Here is a 21,772-nt window from a genome sequence, read left to right on the forward strand (position 1 = left end):
GCTCTGACATCCTCAGTTCTGTGGCCCCTCCCAGCTCTGACATCCTCGGTTCTAAGCCCCTTCCCAGCTCTGACATTCCTGGCTCTAGAAATGCCCATAAGTCCCTTCGGTAGCATATTTAATGGGTTTGCTTTTTTTGCAGGAATCTACCTACTTGATATGTTGAATTGATACATTCAGATTAAACTTTTAGAATTACCCAAGTGAAGTTTAAAAACACTCCTAAGGGAAAAAGATCAGAAAAGATCATAGGCAGTTTTGGAAACCTAAATCAAGTTCACCCTGAAAATTCCCCTGCAGAGGAGCTTGAGCTTTCCTTCTCATCTGGGATCATCTTTGGTTAAAAAAACAAACAAACCATCATTCAGCCTTTGAATTTCTTTTGGCTAGAGCCTGTAGAGATGCTTTGTGGTGATGGGAAGGTCTGGTTTTGGCCTGAAGGATATGTATATAAAAGGAGACAGAAGCAGGCCTGCTCTGGACTTTGGGTGGGGCTGCGGGTTAGCAGCCTCCTCCCCAGGCCTCAATGGCAGTCTGTCCCTGACCTTAGATCACCTCGGTGACCTCCATGAGCCATGGGTATGGGAGGGTAAGCTTGTTAACTCTGTGCTGTTGAATTTCTCCTGTAGACCTGGTGCACAATGAGGGACAGCTTCAGATGGAAGAGTTTATGGTAAGTGTCTGCATGCCCCGGCCAGTTACAGGCCACCCATCATGGCCTTGGAAAGTTAAAGCTTTCCTGGGACTTAGCAGGTTCTAACCCTGTGCAGAGCAGAGACCAAGGGCTCTTCAGAGGGTGTGGCTCTTGGGATTAGGAAGACCTGGCTCAAATCCCATTCAGAGGCTTTTATTTTTGCTTTTTTTGTGCCTTTTGGAGGGCAATTGGGGTTAAGTAACTTGCCCAACGTTACATGGCTAGTTTTTTTTTTGTGTGGGTGTTAAGTGTCTGAGGCCAGAACCGAACTCGGTCCTCCTGACTCACTTTACTCACTGCACCACCTGGCCGCCACTAAAGGAGCGTTTTTAAAGAGGGTGGGCAGTTTGTGGTGCTGGCAGTGCTCTGCTGTCCCCAGCCGCCATCTTTAGTTGACAGATGGCTGGATGAGGCAGTCTGCCGCTGTGGCAGTGCCAGCAACTCTTTGTCTCCCACAGTTCCGGGACGGCTATGCCACTCACCTTCGGTTCATCATCAAATCAGCCTTCGATCACTTTGTGTCTGTGCACAAAGTCACCATAGAAGGACTCAGTGTCTCCTCCTTCACCTGAGGATTCCTGAAAACAGCTTGTGTGTGATTTTGTAATAATATTTGTGTAAATACACAGTTATCCTCATAGTGTATTAAAGGGGTTCGGGTGCCCTTCTGTGTCTCTGCTGCTTTCATTTTCTCTGTTATCTGCCTGACCCACCTTTAGCAGCCACTTCTTTCTAGCCACACAGTTATATACAAGACTGGGGGAGGGGATGGGTCACAGAAGGTCTGAAGCTCCCCTGGGAGCTCAAGGTGGGCCTGGTCTGGAATTCCTTCTGTAACATGGCCTCCAAGTACTCACTCATCATCCACCTTCTGAATACCTCCAGGGACAGGGAATGCACTGTCTTCTCCTTTTGTTTTCTTTTTCTTTTTTTGCTTTTTGGAGGGCAATTGGGTTTTAAGTAACTTGCCCAAGGTCACAGGGCTAGGTTTTTTGTGTGTGTTAAGTGTCTGAGGCCAGATCCAAACTCAGATCCTCCTGACTCCAGGGCCAGAACTGTACTCACTGCGCCACCTAGCCACCCCTGTCTTCTACTTTTCAATAGTTCTTAATGTGGGAAGGTTTTCCTTCGCTTATCAGTCAACAATAATTTATTGAGCACCTAGGCTTAGCCAAACACTGTGCTAAGCATTAAACATTCAAAGACAAAATATTACGTGGCCCCTTCTCTCTGGCCTCTCAAAGGATGCATATGTAATGTGAAGAGAAAGAATGAAAAGCTTTTATTGAACTTCCTACGTGCCATGCGCTGTGATGAGCGTTGGGGTCACAAATACAAAGAGAGACAGCCCTTGTCCTTAAAGAACTTTCTTTTTTTTTGTTTTTGAGTCCCATTTTCTCTCCCTCTAGCCCCTCCTGCACCCAGTGAGAAGGCAAGAAATAGATACCAATTATACACATACAGTCACACAAAACATATTTCCTCATTAGCCATGTTCAAGTGAAAAAACAGAGAGAAAAATGCTTCCATCAGCACTTGAGTTCATCAGTTCTCTGTCTGGAGGTGGATAGCATTTTACACAAGGCCTTTGGAGTTGTTGTGGATCATTGTATTGATCAATTACCAAGTCTTTCACAGTTGATCAATGGTACAATATTGCTGTTGCTGTGCACACTTCTCCTAATTCTACTTTGTATCAGTTCACATAAGTCTTCCCAGGTTTCTCTGTAACCATCCAATTTATCATTACTTATAATACAATAGTATTCCTTCACATTTATATTCCAAAACTTGTTTAGCCATTTTCTAGTTGATGGGCAAGAGCTGCTATAAATATTTTTGTACATGTGAGTCCTTTTCTGTTTTTTTAAAAATCTCTTTGGGGAATAGACCTAGTAGTGGTATTGCTAGGTGCAAGGGTATGCATGGTTTTGGGTGTCATTCCAAATTGCTCTCCAGAAAGACTAGACTAGTTCATAAGGAGCCTACGTTCTAATGGAGAAGATAACACATATGGGTCAGTGATGCACAATGGAGAGGATTTTGGTCTAGAAGTCACAGAAGTAGTGAGTGCTGCCATATTGCATTTCATTGACACCTTTCCAGAAGCAAGGGTAGCAGTGATTTGATTACAGTTCGTAGAGCAAGGAACAAGGAGGGTGGCTGGCTAGAGAGTAGACTCTGTATAAGAAAGGGTTCATTGACTCACTGGTAACAGGGTATCCCACAAGTCTTAGTGCAGTCTGAGGCAGGGGCAACAGGAACAGCAGCTGGGGAGATGAGGGAAGACCTCATGTAGAGGGGTTGTTTGAGCTGAGCTTTGAAGGGAGCCAGGGATTCTAAGGCAGAGGTGAGACAGAGGGTACAGCCTAAATAAAGACCCTGAGGTTCGAGATGGATTGTCATGTACAAGGCCCAGCAAGTAGGTCACTTTGGAACACAAGGCACGTGAAGAGAAATCATGTTGATTAAAACTGATGTGGTTTTTGTTCGTTTGTTTTCAATAAGAGAGGTAGGGATAGAGTAGAAAGGAAGAAAAAGAAAGAAGGGAAGAGGGGTGGCTAGGTGGCAGTGAATAGAGCACTGACCCTGGAGTCAGGAGTACTTGAGTTCAAATCCAATCTCAGACACTTAACACTTAAACAGCCGTGTGACCTTGGGCAAGTCACTTAACCCTAATTGACCTGCCTTCCCCCTGCCAAAAAAAAAAAAAGGAAAAGGAAAAAAGAAAGAAGGAAAGGCAGAAAGGGAAAAAGGTGGGAAGGAAAGAAAAAAGTTACTAAGCAATTTTTTAAAAATGGTTACAGAAGAGAACAAGAGGAAAGCTGGATAGCGGTGGGAGGTTACGCGTTTAGTTTGTTAGGCATTTACAGGAAATGATCCAGTTTCATGTACAATCCTCTTTTTCTGTTCTACTCTGTATGTGGAAATACCCATTTTACTTGATATTTGTTAAGTTCAGAATTTTAAAATTTTCTCTAAGTGACGCGGTCAGATGTATACTTCGAGGATTTCAAACTGGCAGCTGTCCGGAGGATGGACAGAATGCAGAGGGACAAACAGGAGGCCATTGTCGCAATCCAGGTGGGAAGTGAGAGGATCGTAGATTTTAAACTGTAAGGAACCTTAGATGCCATCTTCTCCAACTCCCTCGTGAGGAAACCGAGGCAGAGAATAATGTAAGTGATCTGCCCAAAGTCACCCAGGCAGTTAGTGACCAAGATGGGGGCAGAGTGGTTATGGTGTGAGTAGAGATGGGCCTCCACGTGGCTTGTTGCTAGTTATGCCTTCTCTGGGCCTCCCCTCATGCATGACGGCCCTTTAGATATGACAGTTATAATATACTTTGTTGATATCTCTGCTGGCTACATGTCCCCAGGTCCTTCAACTGATCCTCAATGGCCCATCCTGTTGGATCATGTTCTTGTCCTAAACATCGTTCCCTTTTGAAGTGAAGGGCAGGCTCCTGTAGTGCCAATGCAATATTTACAGCGCCCATGATCATGATAAAGACTGTGACTATAAATATTGCATGACATTCGATCACAAAATATGCCAGATTCCCCAGGTAGAGGACAGAGCTGAAGCATTTATTTAGACACCAGAAAACCGAATCCCCAAACCAGCAGGCCAACTCCATCATAGTACCAAAGATATTCAGAAGCCATAATAACACTGAGAGCCACAGCATCCTTCAGCCTTCCCACAAACCAATACAAGATCAATATCTACTCAAGGGCCTATCTGACTCCTTGTCTGAGCGTCCTCTCTCCCACTGATTCACTAGCTCTGATCTGCTTTCTGTGGGTTCTGCTTCCATTCAGCAAACTCCTCCCACCATAGGCTCTGTGTGACTACATTCAGCCTATTAGGGGGCAGAGTTTATCTTCACAGCAGGGAAGCTTCCTGTGGGCTCTGCTGCACCCTTCAGCAAATTCTCTCCATCACAGACTCCACATGATTACATACAGCCTATTAGGGGGCAGAGTTTACTTTCAAAGCAGGGGAGGTCTTCAAACTGCCCCCTAGGTCTGTTAAGGAGCAGGGAAGATCTTCAAATTCCCATTCCCTTACAGCTCCAGACAAAATAAAGCATTTGAGTCGTGTACTCAGGTGGGGCACATCTTTGAACAGGTACATTTTCAGGTGTGGTTTATGCCTGAACCCTTGGCATTAATCCTGAACCTTTGGCATTAATGCCTTAAATGGCTTTTTATCTTCTAATCTGAGTATCCTTCTCCCCAGGCAGAATCATAGACCAGAGAGTTTTGGGCAGGGGAAGAGACTTAGAACAGGATGATGATTTCTCTAGTGGTTTAAGGTTGGCAAAACACTTTAAAAACATCTCATTCGATCCTTGATTATGATAAATTGAGGCAGAGCTGGGGGTAGGTGTTGAGCATAGAGCATTGAATATTAGACTTGGAAGTTGCCTTGGAACACTGGCTCTCCAAGACCCTCCCTCCACCTGCACACTGAAGATAGAGAATGCTAGAGTGAGGAGAAGCCTTTGGGACCCTTTGGTAGAGCCCCCTGATTTGACAGGGGAAGGGGAAGCATCCATTGGACCAATAGGTTCCAGTCTGTTGTAGAAGTGTGGGAAATGACCCACCCAAGGGGAAGGGGAGGGAAGGAGGGAGGGCACAAGCATCCATGTGGCACCTACTGTGTGCCAGGTACTGGGCTAAATGTTTTACAATTATTATCTTGTTTGATCCTCACAATAATCCTGGAGGCAGGTACTAATTGTGCCCATTTTACAGTTGAGGAAACTAAGGCAAACAGAGGTTACATGAGTTGCACAGCTAGTAAGTGTCTGAGGCAGGATTTGAACCCAGGTCTTTTAAACTCCAGGCCCAGTGCCCTATATCCCCTGTGCCTGGAGTTACAACCCAAGGAGCTCAGAGAGGTAGCTTTGAACAAGGTTTGTTAAAAGCATAAGGATGGAGATCCATTGTCACCCCTAATTAACCACACAAGGCCCAGGCCACTCAGTTGAATCAGTCGCTCAAGAGCACGGACTATTAGATGTGACTTTGTCATGTGTATAAGAAAAACAAATCTAACTTTTGAGGCACTTCTGAGTGGGGCTGATACAGCCATGGAAGACTGCAGAGAAGGACCTCCCTGTGGTGGGGTTGGGGAGAGGAGAGAAGCTTTCTCTGTCTCTCTGTGTCTCTCTCCCTCTCCTCTCTTACTTCTTCTCTCTCCTTTTCTGTATCTTTCTCTCCCTCTTTTCTCTCTCCCTTTCTCTGTTTCTCTCCTCTTTCTTTCTCTCTTCCCCCCATCTCTCTTTCTCTCTGTCTCTTATCCCCTCACTACATTGATGGTACAAGTTTGGTCCACTTTCCCCAGGGACCTTGTTGTACACGTGGAGAGTGAACCTTCAGCTTGGAGGGAATGTTTCTATGACAATTGTCCTTACCACTCTTGGCCAGGAGGGTACAGAATGAGCTGGGAAAAGTGCTAACTAGCTGTCTGGTTTGGCTAGGACATAGGACACATCAGGGAGAACAGAATGAAATGAGGTTGGAAATGTAGGCTGAGTCTAGGTTCTGGTTCCATTGCATCTAATTAAATAGTTATATTTTCTTTTGTGGGCACTGGGGAGCCATTTGAGGTGTTTGAGCAGGACAGTAATGGGGTGAGACCAATGCAGTAAGACATTTTTGAGACTTGTGTGAAGGCAGGATTGGCAAGATCAGAAACTAAAGACATAGGGACCAGTTTGGGCACTGAGACCATACCCTGGGGGAATGAAGCCCCTCCGTTAGAACTCCTTTCCTGGCTGTCCCAAAGGCTCGGAGCCAGTACCTGCAGCCAGCCCCAAACACCGCCCTTCACCCCAGCCATCTGCTCCCTATCTCTGCTGCTTTTGTACATATCCCCACATTCCCTCCATTCCCCGTTATTTCTGGAAAGGCTATGCCAATCAGTTGCATGATTGCCCCCCCCCCATTCCTGTGACTGACTTCCCATTCCAAAGCGCCTTTCTCTGGCCCCCGGATGTGCTAAGCGCTCCGGTTAGAATGTGAACTCCCTGAGGGCAGTGACTATCTCACTCTGAATTGGTATCCTCAGTGCACAATCATTCATTCATTCACCGCGAGTGGAAAACGTAAAGGCTACATCCGCTGAGGTTTCATTGGATCCTTTTTAATCACTTCCACGTGTACTCACTGCCTCTTACAAACATTTTCTTACATCAAGTCCCAGCTGGCCTGAGCTTTAAGCCATGACTATCATAAAGAAACATTCACAGAAGCAGCAGAAAAATACACCGGACGTGCCTAGTGGTCCTTCCACAGCTGGATGGAATCCACCGCGCGCGATGATTACAAGTCTCGCAAAGACATCAGAAAAGCAGATTTTCTTAAATGAACTTGGGAGTAACTAAGCAAACTTGACAGACCCAGCGGCCGAGAGGAGGACATTTGGAGCCAAAGATCCAAGAGCCTTCCAGCCCAGTGGGCGGGATCCGGTGCCTAGGGAATCTCCGGAAATGCAGAACTGCCTCGGGCCTTATCTGCTTAGCGCTTCCAGGACAGCCCGCACTTCTTCTGGGTGGTAATTCCAAGGACCTGGGTCACCCTGAAAGGGAAAAAAACCAAACCATCTCTGCTGGGCATTGACTTTAGGATCAGTCTTCAATCCTTCCTAAAGATCTGCTACTTGGAACTGGAAGGACCTCTGGTTTCCCTGGCCAACCCCTTCCGTTTATAGGAGGGCAAGTTAAGAGTGAGAGAGGAGAAGCAGCTGGCCCAGGGTGCCACAGAGGCTGGGGCCAAAGCCAGGACTCAAACCCAGCTATCCCGACTCCCAGGCTTCTTTCCACTCTGCCAGAATCTAGGCAGTGAGCAGCGGCTGCCCCCGGGAGAAACCAATCCACCCTCTGGAGAATGAATGGGAGGTGGCTGGTTATGGTGTCTCCCAACTGCCAGGACCATGGGCTCACAGGCTTTAGAGCTGAAAGAGGCTCAAGAGACATCTTAGGCCATCCCTCCTCACCCATGCTGCAAGTTCTGGGAACGAACCTCGCCATTGATGTGGATGCAAAGGTGCCCCAAGGGTAACTAGTAATGATTACTTTCCCAGGCCCCCGAGGGGGTTTATCCTGTAACTTGAGAGTGCCTCAGTGCCCCTTCTGCTTATCTTGATATACCTTGCAACCTGTACCAAAAGAATTGCTTTTGTTTCCCCCTGTCCTGTTCCCCAGCCTGTATCATTCATTTCCCCATCCTGTGTCATGACCGCCTTTCCTTATCTTGCAAACAACCCCCTTCCTCACCTTGTTTGTACCTATCTGGTGCCTAAATCTCCAACCCCCATTAGAAACCCCAAATTCCATCATCATTCTCTAGGCTATGTAACTTTCTGTGTAGGTAAGTCTGGTCCTTGTCCTATATCAGTGTTTTTGTTTATTTAGCTCTTTGCTAAGTCTCAGGCCCATATGCTTGGTGTCAATAAAGCTCCCTTTGGCTAAAGAGAAGGTCTGATTGAATTCTTTCAAAGCTGAACCAGCTCTCCCTACTCATCACATGGAGAGAGGCAAAACCACCTGTGGGGAGAGGGCTGAATGAGGAGTCTTGGGTTCCAGTTCTCCCTGGGGCACTTACTAATTGGAGCAAATCATTTGGCCTCCTTGAATCTCATCCCCTACATGTGTAAAATGGAGATGATTGTAACTGTAGCCCCACCTCAGACACTGATGATGAAGCTGAGTGAGATATGGACGTAAAATAGTTTGCAAGACTTTAAGCCCCATAGAAATGTTTGCTGTCTGTTACTGTTCTATTGTATCACCCATGTCCAGCTCTTTGAGACCCCGTTGGGGTTTTCTTGGCAAAGATTCTGGAATGGTTTGCCAGTTCCTTCTCCTGCACATTTTACAGATTAGGAAACTGAGGCAAACAGGATTAAGTGACTTGTCCAGGGTCACACAGCTAGTAAGCGTCTGTAGTCAGATTTGAACTCAGGAAGATGAATCTTTCTGATTCCAGGCCTAGCACTCTATCCACCAGACCACCTACCTGCTCCTAGAAATGTTTAGCTGGCATCAAACATTCCCCCACCTCCAAAACCGGACCCTCTTCACCTCCTTCTTGCAGGTGTGGGAGGCTTTACTTCCTAACAGAGCAGCCTGATAAACTAATATCCTTTGAGATATTTAGGGCAATAATCCAGGTCACCACTATTCCCCCACATTTTACAGATAAACTGAGATTGAGTAAGGAGAAGCCAGAGACAGCATGGCAATGTGGGAAGAAGAACTTTGGGCTTGGAGTTAGGAGATTCGGGTCCGAATCCCAGCTCTGACATTCACTCTGACTGACCTTGGACAAGTTACTTTTCTCCACAGAGCTTCACCTGTAAAATGGGAATCTGTAAATCTGTAAAATAGGAATTAAAATACTCTATCTACCCTGCTGCTGGCTCCCCATCCCCCCCCATTTAAATTGATTAAATGTTAAATAACTTTTAAAATTTATTTAAATAGTTGCTGCTATTTTAAAAAAAAATCTATTTGCTCAATTCACAAAATTCCTTTAATGTGGGAAAGCCTTTCATTCCACAGCAAGAGTTAATGATCATGACTACCATTTATGTAGCACTTTACAAACATCATCTCCTTTTTTTTTTTTTAAAGCAATCGGGGTTAAGTAACTTGCTCAAGGTTACACGGCCAGTTATTTCTGGGTGTGGTGCTGAGTATCTGAGCCCAGATTTGATCCAGGTCATCCCGACACTGGAGCCGGTGCTCTTACTCGCTGAGCCACCTGGCCGCCCCAACATCATCTCCTTTTGTCTTCACAACAGCTCTTTGAGGAAGGTGCTATCATGATCCCCATTTTACAGGTGGGGAAACTGAGGCAGACAGCGCTAGGGTCGAAAAGCTAATAAGCATCCAAGGCTGGATTTGAGCTCAGGTCTTCCTGAGTGCTCTGCATGTACACCAGCTCACTCACTGCTGAATAGCTCTATTAGTTAGCCATGCCTTCTTACCTCAAACCAAAACCTGCCACTTCAGGTTCTGCCCTTAGCTCTCTTCCATGTGACAGGCCTTCAGAGAATGGAAAACAGGGCTCTTGCCTCTCCTGCCCCGCCAAGTGTCAGCATTGTGCAGCTCACAGTTTGGGGTATGTTTCATGCTCCTCTCTGCCCCCAGCTCCAGCACCCCTCAAAGCCATGAAGATAGCTTGCATGGGCTAACAGAAGTGTTGGGGGCTTAGCAGAAGCCGCCTCCCCCATACAAGTGTACACAGTGGAAGTGGCTGCCAAGTCCTCTGAGATGGAGGAAAAAATTAAATACAGGCTGAAGGAAAGAGAATCCTAGGGCTACAGGCCCAGCGTAGGAGGGACCTGGGTCCTCCCCCTTCATTTACCAATGAAGAAACTAAAGCCTAGAAAATGGAAGAGATTTGTCCCACATCCCACGGGTAATAAATGCCAATGGTGGGATTTGAGCCCATTTCTCTGCCTCTGTGCCACATCTGGTGCCCTTTCCACCCTGCCACTCTGACTTCCCAAACACATGAGCCAGAAGCTGGCGATCTGATCCTGACTGCTTGCCTGGCCTTTGGGAGGCTCTTCATGTTGGCAGAACACTTCCTATTATCAGGTTGTGTGAGTTGGCTCTGCTTAGGCCTTGCTTCCACAGAGGAGACTTGTCTGTGGCATGCTTGTGAGAGGGGACCACTGAGTAGGGAAACCAATGGTCTGTATTTATCTTAGTGATTCCCAAGATGATATTAATATTCTAGATAGCCATGCCATGTCATTGACTCACCTTGAGCTTGTGGTTCTCTAAGACCCTCAAGTCTTTTTCAAAAGCCCACGTGAAATCACCCATGCATACCTTGAAAAGGATCTTGCCTTCCAGGAGAACATAGAAGCGCTCAGGGAGTGCAGCATATTTCTTGCTGGTCAGGTTGTCCATGGTGTCTAAAACAATGGGGCACAGTGGCTTCCTGTCCATCAACACCTGGGCGGCCTCCATTCGATCCTGGAGGGTGTGATGCTGTTTAATGTCTACATTGTTTTCAAAAGCCCAGCCATCTAGAGGAGAAAGACAAGTTAAGTCAACAAACATTTATTAAGCACCTATGTGCTAGATGTTGTGCTAAGTACTGGCAAAAACCCAGTCCCTGCCCTCAAGGAATTCATACTCTAATGGAGACTCTAACACCCAGACAACTATGTACAAACAACATACATGCAGGGTAGACTGGAGATAGTTTCAGAGGAAGAAAGCAGGGAAATAAGCATTTATTAAGCATCTGCTGTGTACCAGCCACTGATCCTTGCAACAACCTTGTACAGTAAGTGCTATTATTATGCCCACATTATAGATGAGGAAACTAAGCCACAGAGAGGTGAAGGTACTTGCTCAGGGTCACACAGCCAGCCAGCTTCTGAGGCTGGACAGGGAAGGCACTAGCAGTTGGAGGCACCAGGCAATGGGAAAGGGAAGAGCAGAAATGGCTTTGAATGTGATGGATGGAGAATAGCAACATGATTTGATGTGAGTTTTTGAGGTGGTTAATTGGGCTCCACAAACAGGTTCAGGATGTGCTCACTATGGTCCAAAAAAGGAACCAGGCCCAGCTCTGCAACGTACAGGTCCCTGATGGAGTCCCCTGGGGCATCTCTAGTACAGGGGGTGCTGAGGTCTAGCTGCAAGGGTCGGCTCACCCAGAGGAGCTGCTGATCTCTCGATCTAGAAGGAGCCAACAGTGACTTGCAGCATTAGGGGTGTGCAGTCACTGAGCTCAGCCACTTGTTTCGTAATAGATAACGGGTCTGCCCTGTTCTCTCAGAAATGGGATGAGAGGGTGTGAGCAGCAGAAGCCTTGGTAAGTCAGACCTGGGCTCTGCCTGTTATATGGGCAGCAAAATCACATTGATGGGGTACCTGGGGTCTAGGTCAGTTTGTGAAACCAACTTGTAAAACCAGTCTGTACAGTTGTAACTGCAATTTGTATTGTAAAATTGTTATCTGTAAAATTCCTTTCCCAACCTTGGGCTCTGCCCCTTCCCCCTATCCTCACTAGGCCTAGGCAACACCTTGGGACTCCTTTGTTCTTACTTAATCTCTTCAAGTCTCCTGGGGTCTGGCCCAAATCTCATCTAAACTATCTCTGCACTAAAGTCACAAGTTCCTCTCAGTCAGCTCTCACCTTTATCTGTGCACTGAGGTCCCTTCCATCCGGTCAGCCCTGACAATGGCAGCCCTACCCTTTAAAGGTAAAAGCATGTACCCCTCTCACTCGCAGGTCCCCTAAGGACTTTAAACTTTCTCAACTCTAACTCCAAGCAAGGCTGAGCTGAATTCTTTCCAGACGCCATTGCAGGTTTCCTGGTCTTGGATAAGATCAGGGTTCCTGCTGAACCTATTGGGATTCCATCCCTCATCAACATCATCAATTTTGGCGTGGAAGGAACCTTTGAGGTTCTCGAGCTTGGCTTTTAAAAAATGTTTTAAATTATTTTTTAAAATAATTTAAACATTTAAAAAATTTTAAAATGTTTTTAGTTGTCCCTGGATAATTTGGGGGGGGGGGGTCTACGAACCTAGATACATAAATCATTATACAAAATCTGATCCCAGGCCCTCCTCTTGGCAGTCTGGGTTTGAGTCTGGGCCTGAAGAAAGACCGAGTTGTCCTGGTCAACCAAAAGGGATGTTGGGCTGCATCCCAGAGTGTCTGGGATGGCAGCTGTTTGCTATGGTTAGGTCACACTATGGTTAGGTCTGCTATGGTTAGGTCACCTGGGGAGGCCTAGGCTCGGTGCTGGGTGCCATTATTTAGGAAGGTATGTTGATCAGATGGCAAGACACCAGAGGAGGGTCATCAGTGATGAGGTGCTTGGGATCTATGTTTGTAATATCAGTCTGTAACATCAGTTTGCACAATCAATTTGTAAAACCAGTCTGTAAAATCACACTTCCCCTTCCCCAGCCTTAGAGCATTAATTCTGCCCCTTCCCCCTGACAGCACTCTGCCCAGCAACAACCCATGAACTGTTTATCTCTGCTTGGAACAATAACAAGCTACACCTATGAATCCTTCACTAAACCATCTATAAACATTTTAGCTTAGGCAAATGTTATCTCCCCTTAGTATAGTGGGCAGCTGCCCCATGAATCCTTCAATGCACTATCTATAGGTTAACTCTTTAGCCAATCATACACATAAGGAATCCCTGTTAGCCTTGGTTCCCAATATCCATCTTGTCAAACATGACACTGATGGGTGGCCAACAAGGCACTTCTCAGTAGGCCCTAGACCTCCAGCTGACTTAATTTCAGGCCTAAAACCGCAGCTCCCCACCCTTGGGCTATTTCCCAGTGAATTATGGGCAGTTGACATTAAAAGTACACGTTCCTTTAAGCACTGACCACTCCTTAACTCCTCCCTAATCCTACCCTCACTCACCTAGTTAGCATAACTGACATCTGATTAATTGCCTGGACTCCTTAAAAACTATGCCTGTGTCTTCTTTAAGTTTGAGGGTTCCCTAAGAATCCCTGCCCATTGTAAAGTGTAACAATAAACGTTTACAACCCCAACTCCAAGTCTGCTTGGGCCTCCTGAATTCTTTCCAGACTGAATCGAAGGCATTCTGGTCAGTGATAAGGATCAGAGTTCCTGTATAACCTATTGCCATCCCCCCATCACCAGGATGGCAACGGACCTTGAATTCATGCCAATCAATAAGTATTTATTAGGTATCTACTATATGCCAAGTACTAGGTCAGTTGAAGGAACTCAGATTGTTTAGCTTGGGAAGGGAAGACTTGTGAACATGAAGGCTGTCTTCAAGTATCTGAAGGGTTATCATGGTGGAGGAGGAACGACTTACTCACAGTGACACCAAAGGCCAGAAATTGGAAGATTGCTCAACTTGAGGAAAAACCGTAACATTTAATCTCATCCAATATGGAATGGACTGCCCGCCTCTGGAGACAGTGGGTTACCTATCTTTTTTGGAATGAATGTATCTTCATATATTTGAAATGTTAAAATAGATAAATACTTCCATCTATTCAAACATATATTTGTGTGGAGAGGGAGAGAGGAGGGGAGAGAGAGAGAAAGAGAGAGAGAGAGAGAGAGAGAGAGAGAGAGAGAGAGAGAGAGGGAGAGAGAGAGAGAGAGAGAGAGAGAGAGAGAGAGATGTAGGTGGGGACAAGAGACTCTGTAGACAGAGACAGCAAAGTGAATCTTAAGTTTATTATCAGGAATCTTGAAAAGAGTTAGGGAATAAGGTTTATATAAATGAAGCTGTATTGGTAAACAGATTGCTTCAGCAAACTCAGATTTAAAGCTGTGAGGAAATTAAGAGATCTTTTATTAGAGGTTCTTAACCTAAGGACTGTGGATTAAAAATAATTATAAGAGGGGCAGCTAGGTGGCACAGTGAGTAGAGGACCAGCCCTGGAGTCAGGAGGACCTGAGTTCAAATCGACTTCAGACACTTGACACAAAAACTAGCCATGTGACCTTGGGCAAATAAATCACTTAACCCCAATTGCCCTTCAAAAGGCAAAAAAAAAAAATTATAAGTATTTCAATGTGATTATTACATTTGGTAATCTTATGGATTTTATTTTATGCCTTTAAAAACATAATTCTAAGAAGGGGGCCATAGTTTCAGCAGACTAACTGCTGGGGTGGGGGGTGGGGACTTTCTGACATTCAAAAAAGTGAAGAATTCTCCATCTAGTCCATCCACTTCTCTGAGATGGGAAGGGATTTGACTAGCAAATTTACCAGCCATAAATAGCAGAGTGAGACTGAAATTTAGGTCCTTTGATTCCAAACCCAGGGAACTTTCCATTCAAACCAACTGTTTCAAATTTGAGGCCAGTCTAGATGACCCTGAAAGTAGCTTCTGTTCAGGACTGGGTAGGAATGTGCTAATTGCCAATCAAAGGCAGCTAAGTGAGCTAATATCTATTTATTTAAATTTTGTTATTTTTTCAGTCAGTGAAAATTCACCTTCACTGCCCCTCTCACTGAGAATGAAAGAAAAACAAAGCCCCTATTACAAACATGTATAGTTGAAGCAAAACAAATTTCTGCATAGGCCATGTCTATATTTGTTGTTCAGTTGTTTTGAGCTGTGTCTGAATCTCTGTGACCCCACTTGGGGTTTTCTTGGCAAAGATACTGGAGTGTTTTACCCTTTCCTCCTCCAGATCATTTTATAGATGAGGAAACTGAGGCAAACAGGATGAGGTGACTTGCCCAGGATCCCACAGCTAGTAAGTGTCTGAGGCCAGATTTGAACCCTAGGCCAGAACTTTCTCCAATGGACCATCAAGCTCCCCAGAATAGCTACAAGAGTACTCGAACACACACAGACATAGACACAGACACACACACACACACACACACACACACACACACAGACACACACCCACACTACTCTCCTCCACCCTACCTGTTAATGGGATTTGAAGATCTTCCATGCCCTTAACTGGCAAGTAAACAGGTTCTTACTTAGCACTTAGTTTCAAGTTAATTATATCAAGCCTCTCTTAAAGAAACAGAAGGCATGAACCCCTATTGCTGATGTAACAGGAAGGGGACAGGGAGGAGCTAATACTGTATATAAGGAAGAGCATAAGCTGGACAGTCAAAACTTCTTGAAGAACTTCCTGGAGCAGTCCTCGTGGAGGAGGCTGGAGAAAGTGATTTTGATTTTGAGAATGGAGCTTCTGCTGAGACTTTTCTTCGGGGAACTTTTGCTGAGAGCTTCTGTGAGTGACACAGTAGGATCCCTTCTTGAGGGAACCTGTTCTATTGTGGCTTGGGAATGTAGGTGTTCACTACATTAACCATGTGCACCAACTTCGTGATTACTGTGACGACTTTGGCTTTCTGGTTCTGGGACTCAGTTTTCTGGTATTTGAATAAAGGCTTTGGTTCTATCCTCCATGTGGAGAGCCTGTTACATTTTGTGATTCACAACTATACCAGCATATTCATAACCACCATGGGTGTTGTGAATATTGCATTATTGTTACACCACCGCAGTGTATTTCTTTTTCCATTCTTTTCTTAAGACCATCAAGACCTTACAGAACCACCCTCCTAGGCCTTATCTAATTACATTCCCTCTAAGAACCCTGGTGATGGTAGAGTTCAGGGGGACACACATATCATCTTCCCACATTAGAATGTGAACAGTTTATCCTTGTGAGGTCCCTTGTGGTTGTTCATTCATGTGTACCTTTTCCTATTTGTCTTAACTCCTGTGTTTGCATTTCAAAGTTTCTAGGCAGCTGTGGTCTTTCATTAGGAATGCTTGGAAGTTTTTTTTTTGTATTTTTTTGTGCTTTTTGGAGGGCAATTGGAGTTAAGTGACTTGCCCAAGACATGGCTAGTTTTTTTGTGTGTTAAGTATCCCAAGGCTGGATTTGAACTCAGGTCCTCCTGACTCCAGGGTCAGTTGCTCTATTCACTATGTCACCTAGCTGCTCCCTGCTTGGAAGTTTTCTATTTCATTAAAGATCTGTTTTTTTCCCCTGTAGAGATTTACTCAGTTTTGCTGGATAAACTGTTCTTGGCCTTTAAGCCTATATCCTTTGCTTTTTGGAATATTAAATTCCAAGTTCTCTGCTTCTCTATGGTGGTACTATTAAATTATGTGTAATCCTGACTGTGGCTTCTCAGTAACTGAATTAATTATTTCTGGCTGTTTGCAATGTTTTTTCCTTTGGCTCTAGATTTTGGCTGTATGTTTTCGGGGTTTCTTTCAGGAGGTGTCCTCTTGTTCTAAGAGATCTAGGCAGTTTTCTTTTAAGATTTCTTGAAACGTAATACCTAGGTTTTAATTTTAGGCATGGCTTTCAGATAGCACAAAGATTCTTACATTTTTTTAAAATCTGTTTTTCAGATCATTTTTAATTTTTTTTTCTATGAGATATCTTGCCTTTTCTTCTGACTTTAATATTTCTTGTTGCCCTATGGAGTTATTGGTTTTTATTTGGTTCATTCTAATTTTCTGGGAGTTTGTTGCTTGGTTTTGTGCCTCTTACACTACAATATTAATTTCTTTTCCAATTCTTTCTTCCATATCTTTCATTTCTTTTTCAGTTTTTTTCCTCTACCATTCATTCCTGTTACCATAACAACTTTTTATGGTGGAATTCCCTTTGTTTGCCCATTCTTCCAGGCTACTTCCTGATTTTGGACTTGATGTCTCAGTGGTCAGGCTCTGCACACTCCTGGAGTTAAGCTTGGGGCTAGTCCTGTTGCTATTTTCCTGGGCTACTAAGTGTTGTATTATTCCAGGATCTCAGGGACCAGGCTTTGCTCCCAAAGCAGTCTGATCCAGGGCAAAATCTGATCCCTGTCTCCTGAAAGTTCCTGACGTGGATCTGGGTCTGAACAGCAATAGACTGCTATTGGGTTTAGCATCTACCAGCCAGCTGAATCACAGATTCCCCTTGGTCTGACATTCCTGCCTTATTCCTCTGAGGCTTAAGACTGAACTCCCGGGCCCTGGGCCTGAGCCATGCCATTGCTGCTTGTTTCTGAACTCATCCTCTCTCTGTGTACAGCCCAGGGCCTGTACTGGGGAGGGTGTGGGATTAGAGGGTAGTAGAAGTCCCTTTCTTAATCCTCCCTGGATCTGTAATTCAGAACTGGGTCGTGGGCATCAAAGAGGCCAGTTGTGACCTTTCTCACTTGAGGTGCCCCAATATGGGTCTATGACCTTTACTTGTCCAGTCCTTGACCTCTTCCTGAACTGGAATGCTCTTTGAATAAGGGGCTCCTGGCCAAATCCTGACCCCAATGTCTGCAGACCTCTCTGCATCTCCATGCCAACCTGGGGTGAAAAGAGTACTCACAGTGACTTTTTCTTGGCTCTCACCATCAGTTTCCTTTCCTTGCCTTGCCTTGCCTTTCTTTTCTTTTCCAGACATCAGTACTTTGTACTTTAGTCAAAGCACATTCAAAATGGAAAGTCAAATACTTTCCACCAGAAACAATTAACTACCTTCTAGGAGCATATAAGACTTAACACATTACAGCAGTGAAGATGGCAATCCACTGTCTTCTACACATAACTCAAACCTAAATGATAAAGCCAATTTGGTTGAAATGGGTTCAATGATTGAAAACTACCATCAACAAACCAGCAATTAAAAGTAATGGTCTACGAGTCTTTGCTTTTCCTGAAAAAAGGGGGATGAGAATGTTAAAGTCCACACTACAGAGCTATCCTCACATGCACTTCTGTTTGGTATTTTAATTAATGATTTAACCATGGTTTTCAAAGAAGCAATACTAAAGCAGAATGGCTCTTTGCTGTTCTAGGTCCCTCCACTTCTATTTGTAATTACTCTTGGTGGCAGGGTGATTGAGCATTAGGAATAAGCAAAGTAAGAAAGGCAAAAAGAATGTAGGGTAAAAAGGGGTGGGTGGGGGAAGACATGAGATATGGGCTAACAGGTTTAAAAGAAAACATGGGTAATAAACTATTTACTTTCAAATAGTTTAAACAAAGGCTCCAAAACTCAAGACCAAAGTCATGTTTTCTGGTTAGGACTTCAAGTACTATATTTAACTTTTGAAACTGTCAAATGGTTTCAAACACAAAAAAAACCCCTTAAACCAGAAATAGAAACCATGAAATGTGTCCCCCAAACATCCTGAAATAGTGCAAGACTTCCCATCAAACATGGAAGGCCTCAACTTTGGAAAGAAAAAACTAGATATCCTTTCATTCACATTTCTCAGTACAGGAAAAACAAAAGCTGCACATCTGATGCATCCGTCTAGATCTGCTTGGAGGTCTGTTGGGGAGAAGGGCTAGGGGGAACTCATTGAACAGCTTCCTCTGATTTTGCTATCTCACCTCCCCTAAACCTAGCTCATCCACCCTCAGTTCAGTGAATGGTTATGGCAAACACACAGTTTTCTCAGACAATGTACAATCTCCATTGGTCATGAAGGCCACCAGTGAAAATGAAAGTGGACTGAGGATATTGGTCCCAGCATGTCTAGGCCTATGAACTTTTTTTTTAGGGTCTTGTAGGGAGGGTGTTTTATCTGCGGTCCCGCCTATGCCAGGTAAGAGTTATGTATAATGCAATTTGAAGAAGGGAAGGGTCCTGAAAGAAGGCTTCTCCATTTCCAGGGTTGTCAAGGAGTAATATCCCAGTGGGAATATACTACAGACCACCTTGGCAGAAAGAGGAAATACATGAGACATTTGGGAAACATGTCTCACACCTGGCACAGGAATAGCGCCCATGAGGAATAGACAAAAATCAGCGCTCTCTCTGCCAAAAGCAGATCAACCAGGACATTCTCAACTCCACTGAATGAATGATAATTTCATTGTTCAGGCAGCAGAGGGAACCACTCTAATACTCTTGTTCTGATCAACAAGAAGTACTTACTAAAGGAGAAATTATGGCAACTTTAGCAGAAAGCTCCATGTGAGAAATTTGTGTTAGAGAAGAATCCAATGTAATCCAAGACATATTTGTCAGGCAACTACTCAGAGTATACAAGACTCTACACTAGGCATTGGGGATATAAAGGCAAAGTGAAAAAAGCAGACATTTTAAAGAGTTACCCATTTGATGGATGGATTCTGGGTGGTGAAGGAAGGAAATGGGTAATGTTGGAAGGGTTCTGGGAAGAGCTGTTGACAAAGCTATGATTTGCCCCAACCCCTCTCCCCCTCAAGGTGCTAACATTTCACTACAGGGACAGCTGAATGTGGTCTGACTGGTGAGAGCAGATTTCTAAGAATTCAGGGAAAGGTGAGACAGATTGCTAAATTTTTATAGAGGTGAGCCCCAGGAATAAGGTGATCTTGTCACGAATGGAATGCTAAAGGTAACAGCTAGCATTTATTTGGGACAGGTAGCTGGTGCAGTGGATAGAATCAGGAAGACAAATCTGGCCTCAGACACTTATTATTAGCTGTATGACCCTGGGCAAGTCACTTAACCCCATTTGCCTCAGTTTCCTCATCTGTAAAATGTAAAATACCACTACAGTATCTTTGCTAAGAAAACCCCAAATGGGGTCATGAAGAGTCAGATATGACTGAAAAACAATGCAACTTGGAGAAGAAAGGTTTTGGGTTTGGGGGTAGGGGGCTTGATAGCCGCCTTTAAGTATTTGAAGGGCTATCATCTAAGACACAGATTAGCTTTGTTCTGCTAGCTCCCAGATGATTGAAGTAGGAGTAATAAGTGAAAGTCACAGAGAAGCAGATTTCAGTTTGGATCAAGGTAAAGCATTCAACATTCAGAGAGATCCCAAGTGGAGTTGGCTATTTCGTTGGGCAGGGGGGTCTCTCTTTGCTGGAGGTCTTCAAAAATAGCCGGATGACCACTTGTTGGGTATTTTGTAGAGAAAAATCAGATAGAAATGGTCCCTGCCACATACTGACTTAGAAAACTGCAAATTAGCATTGTTGATGTTATATTGTATTTTTATTTGTTTTGTTATGTATTTTCTAATTACATTTTAATCTGGTTCGGGCAGTGCCCTGGAACTTGTGGGGCCTCAGCTGCCTGCCCGATGCCTCTGTTTTAAAGAGTTACCCATTGGATGGATGGATTCTGGGTGGTGAAAGAAAGAAATGGGTAATGTTGGAGGGGTTCTGGGAAGACGCTGTTGATAAAGCTATGACTTGCCCCTACCATTAAAATTATGTGAGAAAAATGGCGATGTTGTTCATCTTCTTTGATCCAGAGATCCCTCTACAAGAAGGTCAATGAGAGAGGAAGATCCAACATATACCAAAATATCCAGAGCAGCACAGGACTTTTTGTAGCAGACAACTGAACACAAGATGGGTCAGTTCAGGGATTGGCTGAACAATCTGTGGTATGTGATTGAAATGGGATATTATGCTGAGAGAAAAAAACAATTCAAAGAAAGTCGGGAAGACTTATATGAACTGGCATGGAACAAAGAAAGCAGAGCCAAGGAAATAATGTACACGATGAACACAACTATATACAGGAAAATGACACTGAAAAGACGTTGGAGTTCAGATTAGTGGGATGGTGAGAGGTAGTGGACAATGGGTGCAGAGTGGGGTATATACCATCAGGTATGCTGAACATGTTGAATTGTTCTACTTAATTATTTTTCTTCAAATAACAAAGGAGGTATTATATGGGAAGTATTGGATGATGATAATGACATATATTTAAAATTTTTTAATTAAATTTTTATCAGTTAAACCTTTCTTAAAAAGACATTATCTGAAAAAAAAAAGATATTATCTGGGGACCCATACATCTCTGAGAGCAAGATGTATAGAAGTCTGACAAAAAGAGGGGGAAGAATCAGGAGAAAGGCAATAAGCATTTATTTAGCACCTACTATATGTCAGGCACTGTGGTAAACAGTTTACAAATATTATCTCATTGGATCCTTGTAAAACCCTGGGAAATAGGTGCTTTTATTATTCCCATTTATGGCTGAGGGAATTGAGGCAAATAGAGATGACATGGCTTGCCCAGGGTCACACAGCCAGGAAGTATCTGATGCTAGATTGCCCTGGTCTTCCTGACTCCCTGCCCAGCATTCTAACCACTGCAGTAACAGCTGCCAATGAGAGAATCCGGAGTTGGAAGGGACCTCAGAAACCTTCTCTCCTCCCAGTGGTCATCTAGGCCTTGTTACCATCCTGGAGGACCCCAGCCAGCCGCCCACACAGGACCACAGCTTTGTACCTGTGGCATGAGCTTCCTCAATGTAGATGATGAGAAAATCTGCTATCGAGCTGAAGTCTTCAATGAGCTTCTGGAACTGGTCAAATTTGAGGATAAATGAGGGTCAGGTACAGCTTCCAAAATTCAACACCAAAGGTCTGCTGCCTGCAACAGAAATACAACCATGAAAACCCTAGCACCCATTAACAGAATCTGGACAGTGAAAAGGCTCCTTGGCCTGAGACAGATAGTGTTTACTGCTTTGGATGGGAGGGGCCTTAGAACAGGGAATGTCAGAGCTTGGAGGAAGCTTAGAACAAGGAATGTCAGAGCTGGGAGGAGCTTAGAACAGGGAATGCCAGAGCTGGGAGGAG

General features: G+C 44.4%; 1 protein-coding gene and 1 pseudogene across 3 annotated transcripts in view; one reads left to right on the forward strand and one right to left on the reverse strand.

Moving 5' to 3' along the window:
• The window catches only part of IFT25 (intraflagellar transport 25), a 9,264-nt gene extending 7,906 nt beyond the window's left edge, over nucleotides 1–1,358 (forward strand). For all 3 annotated transcript variants that reach the window (XM_069093533.1, XM_069093532.1, XM_069093534.1), the window contains 2 exons: nucleotides 630–673; nucleotides 1,153–1,358. In XM_069093533.1, the coding sequence (XP_068949634.1) occupies nucleotides 630–673; nucleotides 1,153–1,266 (158 nt within the window). In that variant the 3' untranslated portion in view covers nucleotides 1,267–1,358. The remainder of the gene's footprint in view (nucleotides 1–629; nucleotides 674–1,152) is intronic.
• Nucleotides 1,359–6,829: 5,471 nt separating this feature from the next.
• Nucleotides 6,830–21,772, reverse strand: part of LOC138165328 (type I iodothyronine deiodinase-like) — a 17,008-nt pseudogene continuing 2,065 nt past the window's right edge.

The sequence above is a fragment of the Petaurus breviceps genome, unplaced genomic scaffold, assembly GCF_028583685.1.
Source record: "Petaurus breviceps papuanus isolate PSGF00001 unplaced genomic scaffold, PetGlider_PUasm1.0 208, whole genome shotgun sequence".
Taxonomy (NCBI): domain Eukaryota; kingdom Metazoa; phylum Chordata; class Mammalia; order Diprotodontia; family Petauridae; genus Petaurus; species Petaurus breviceps.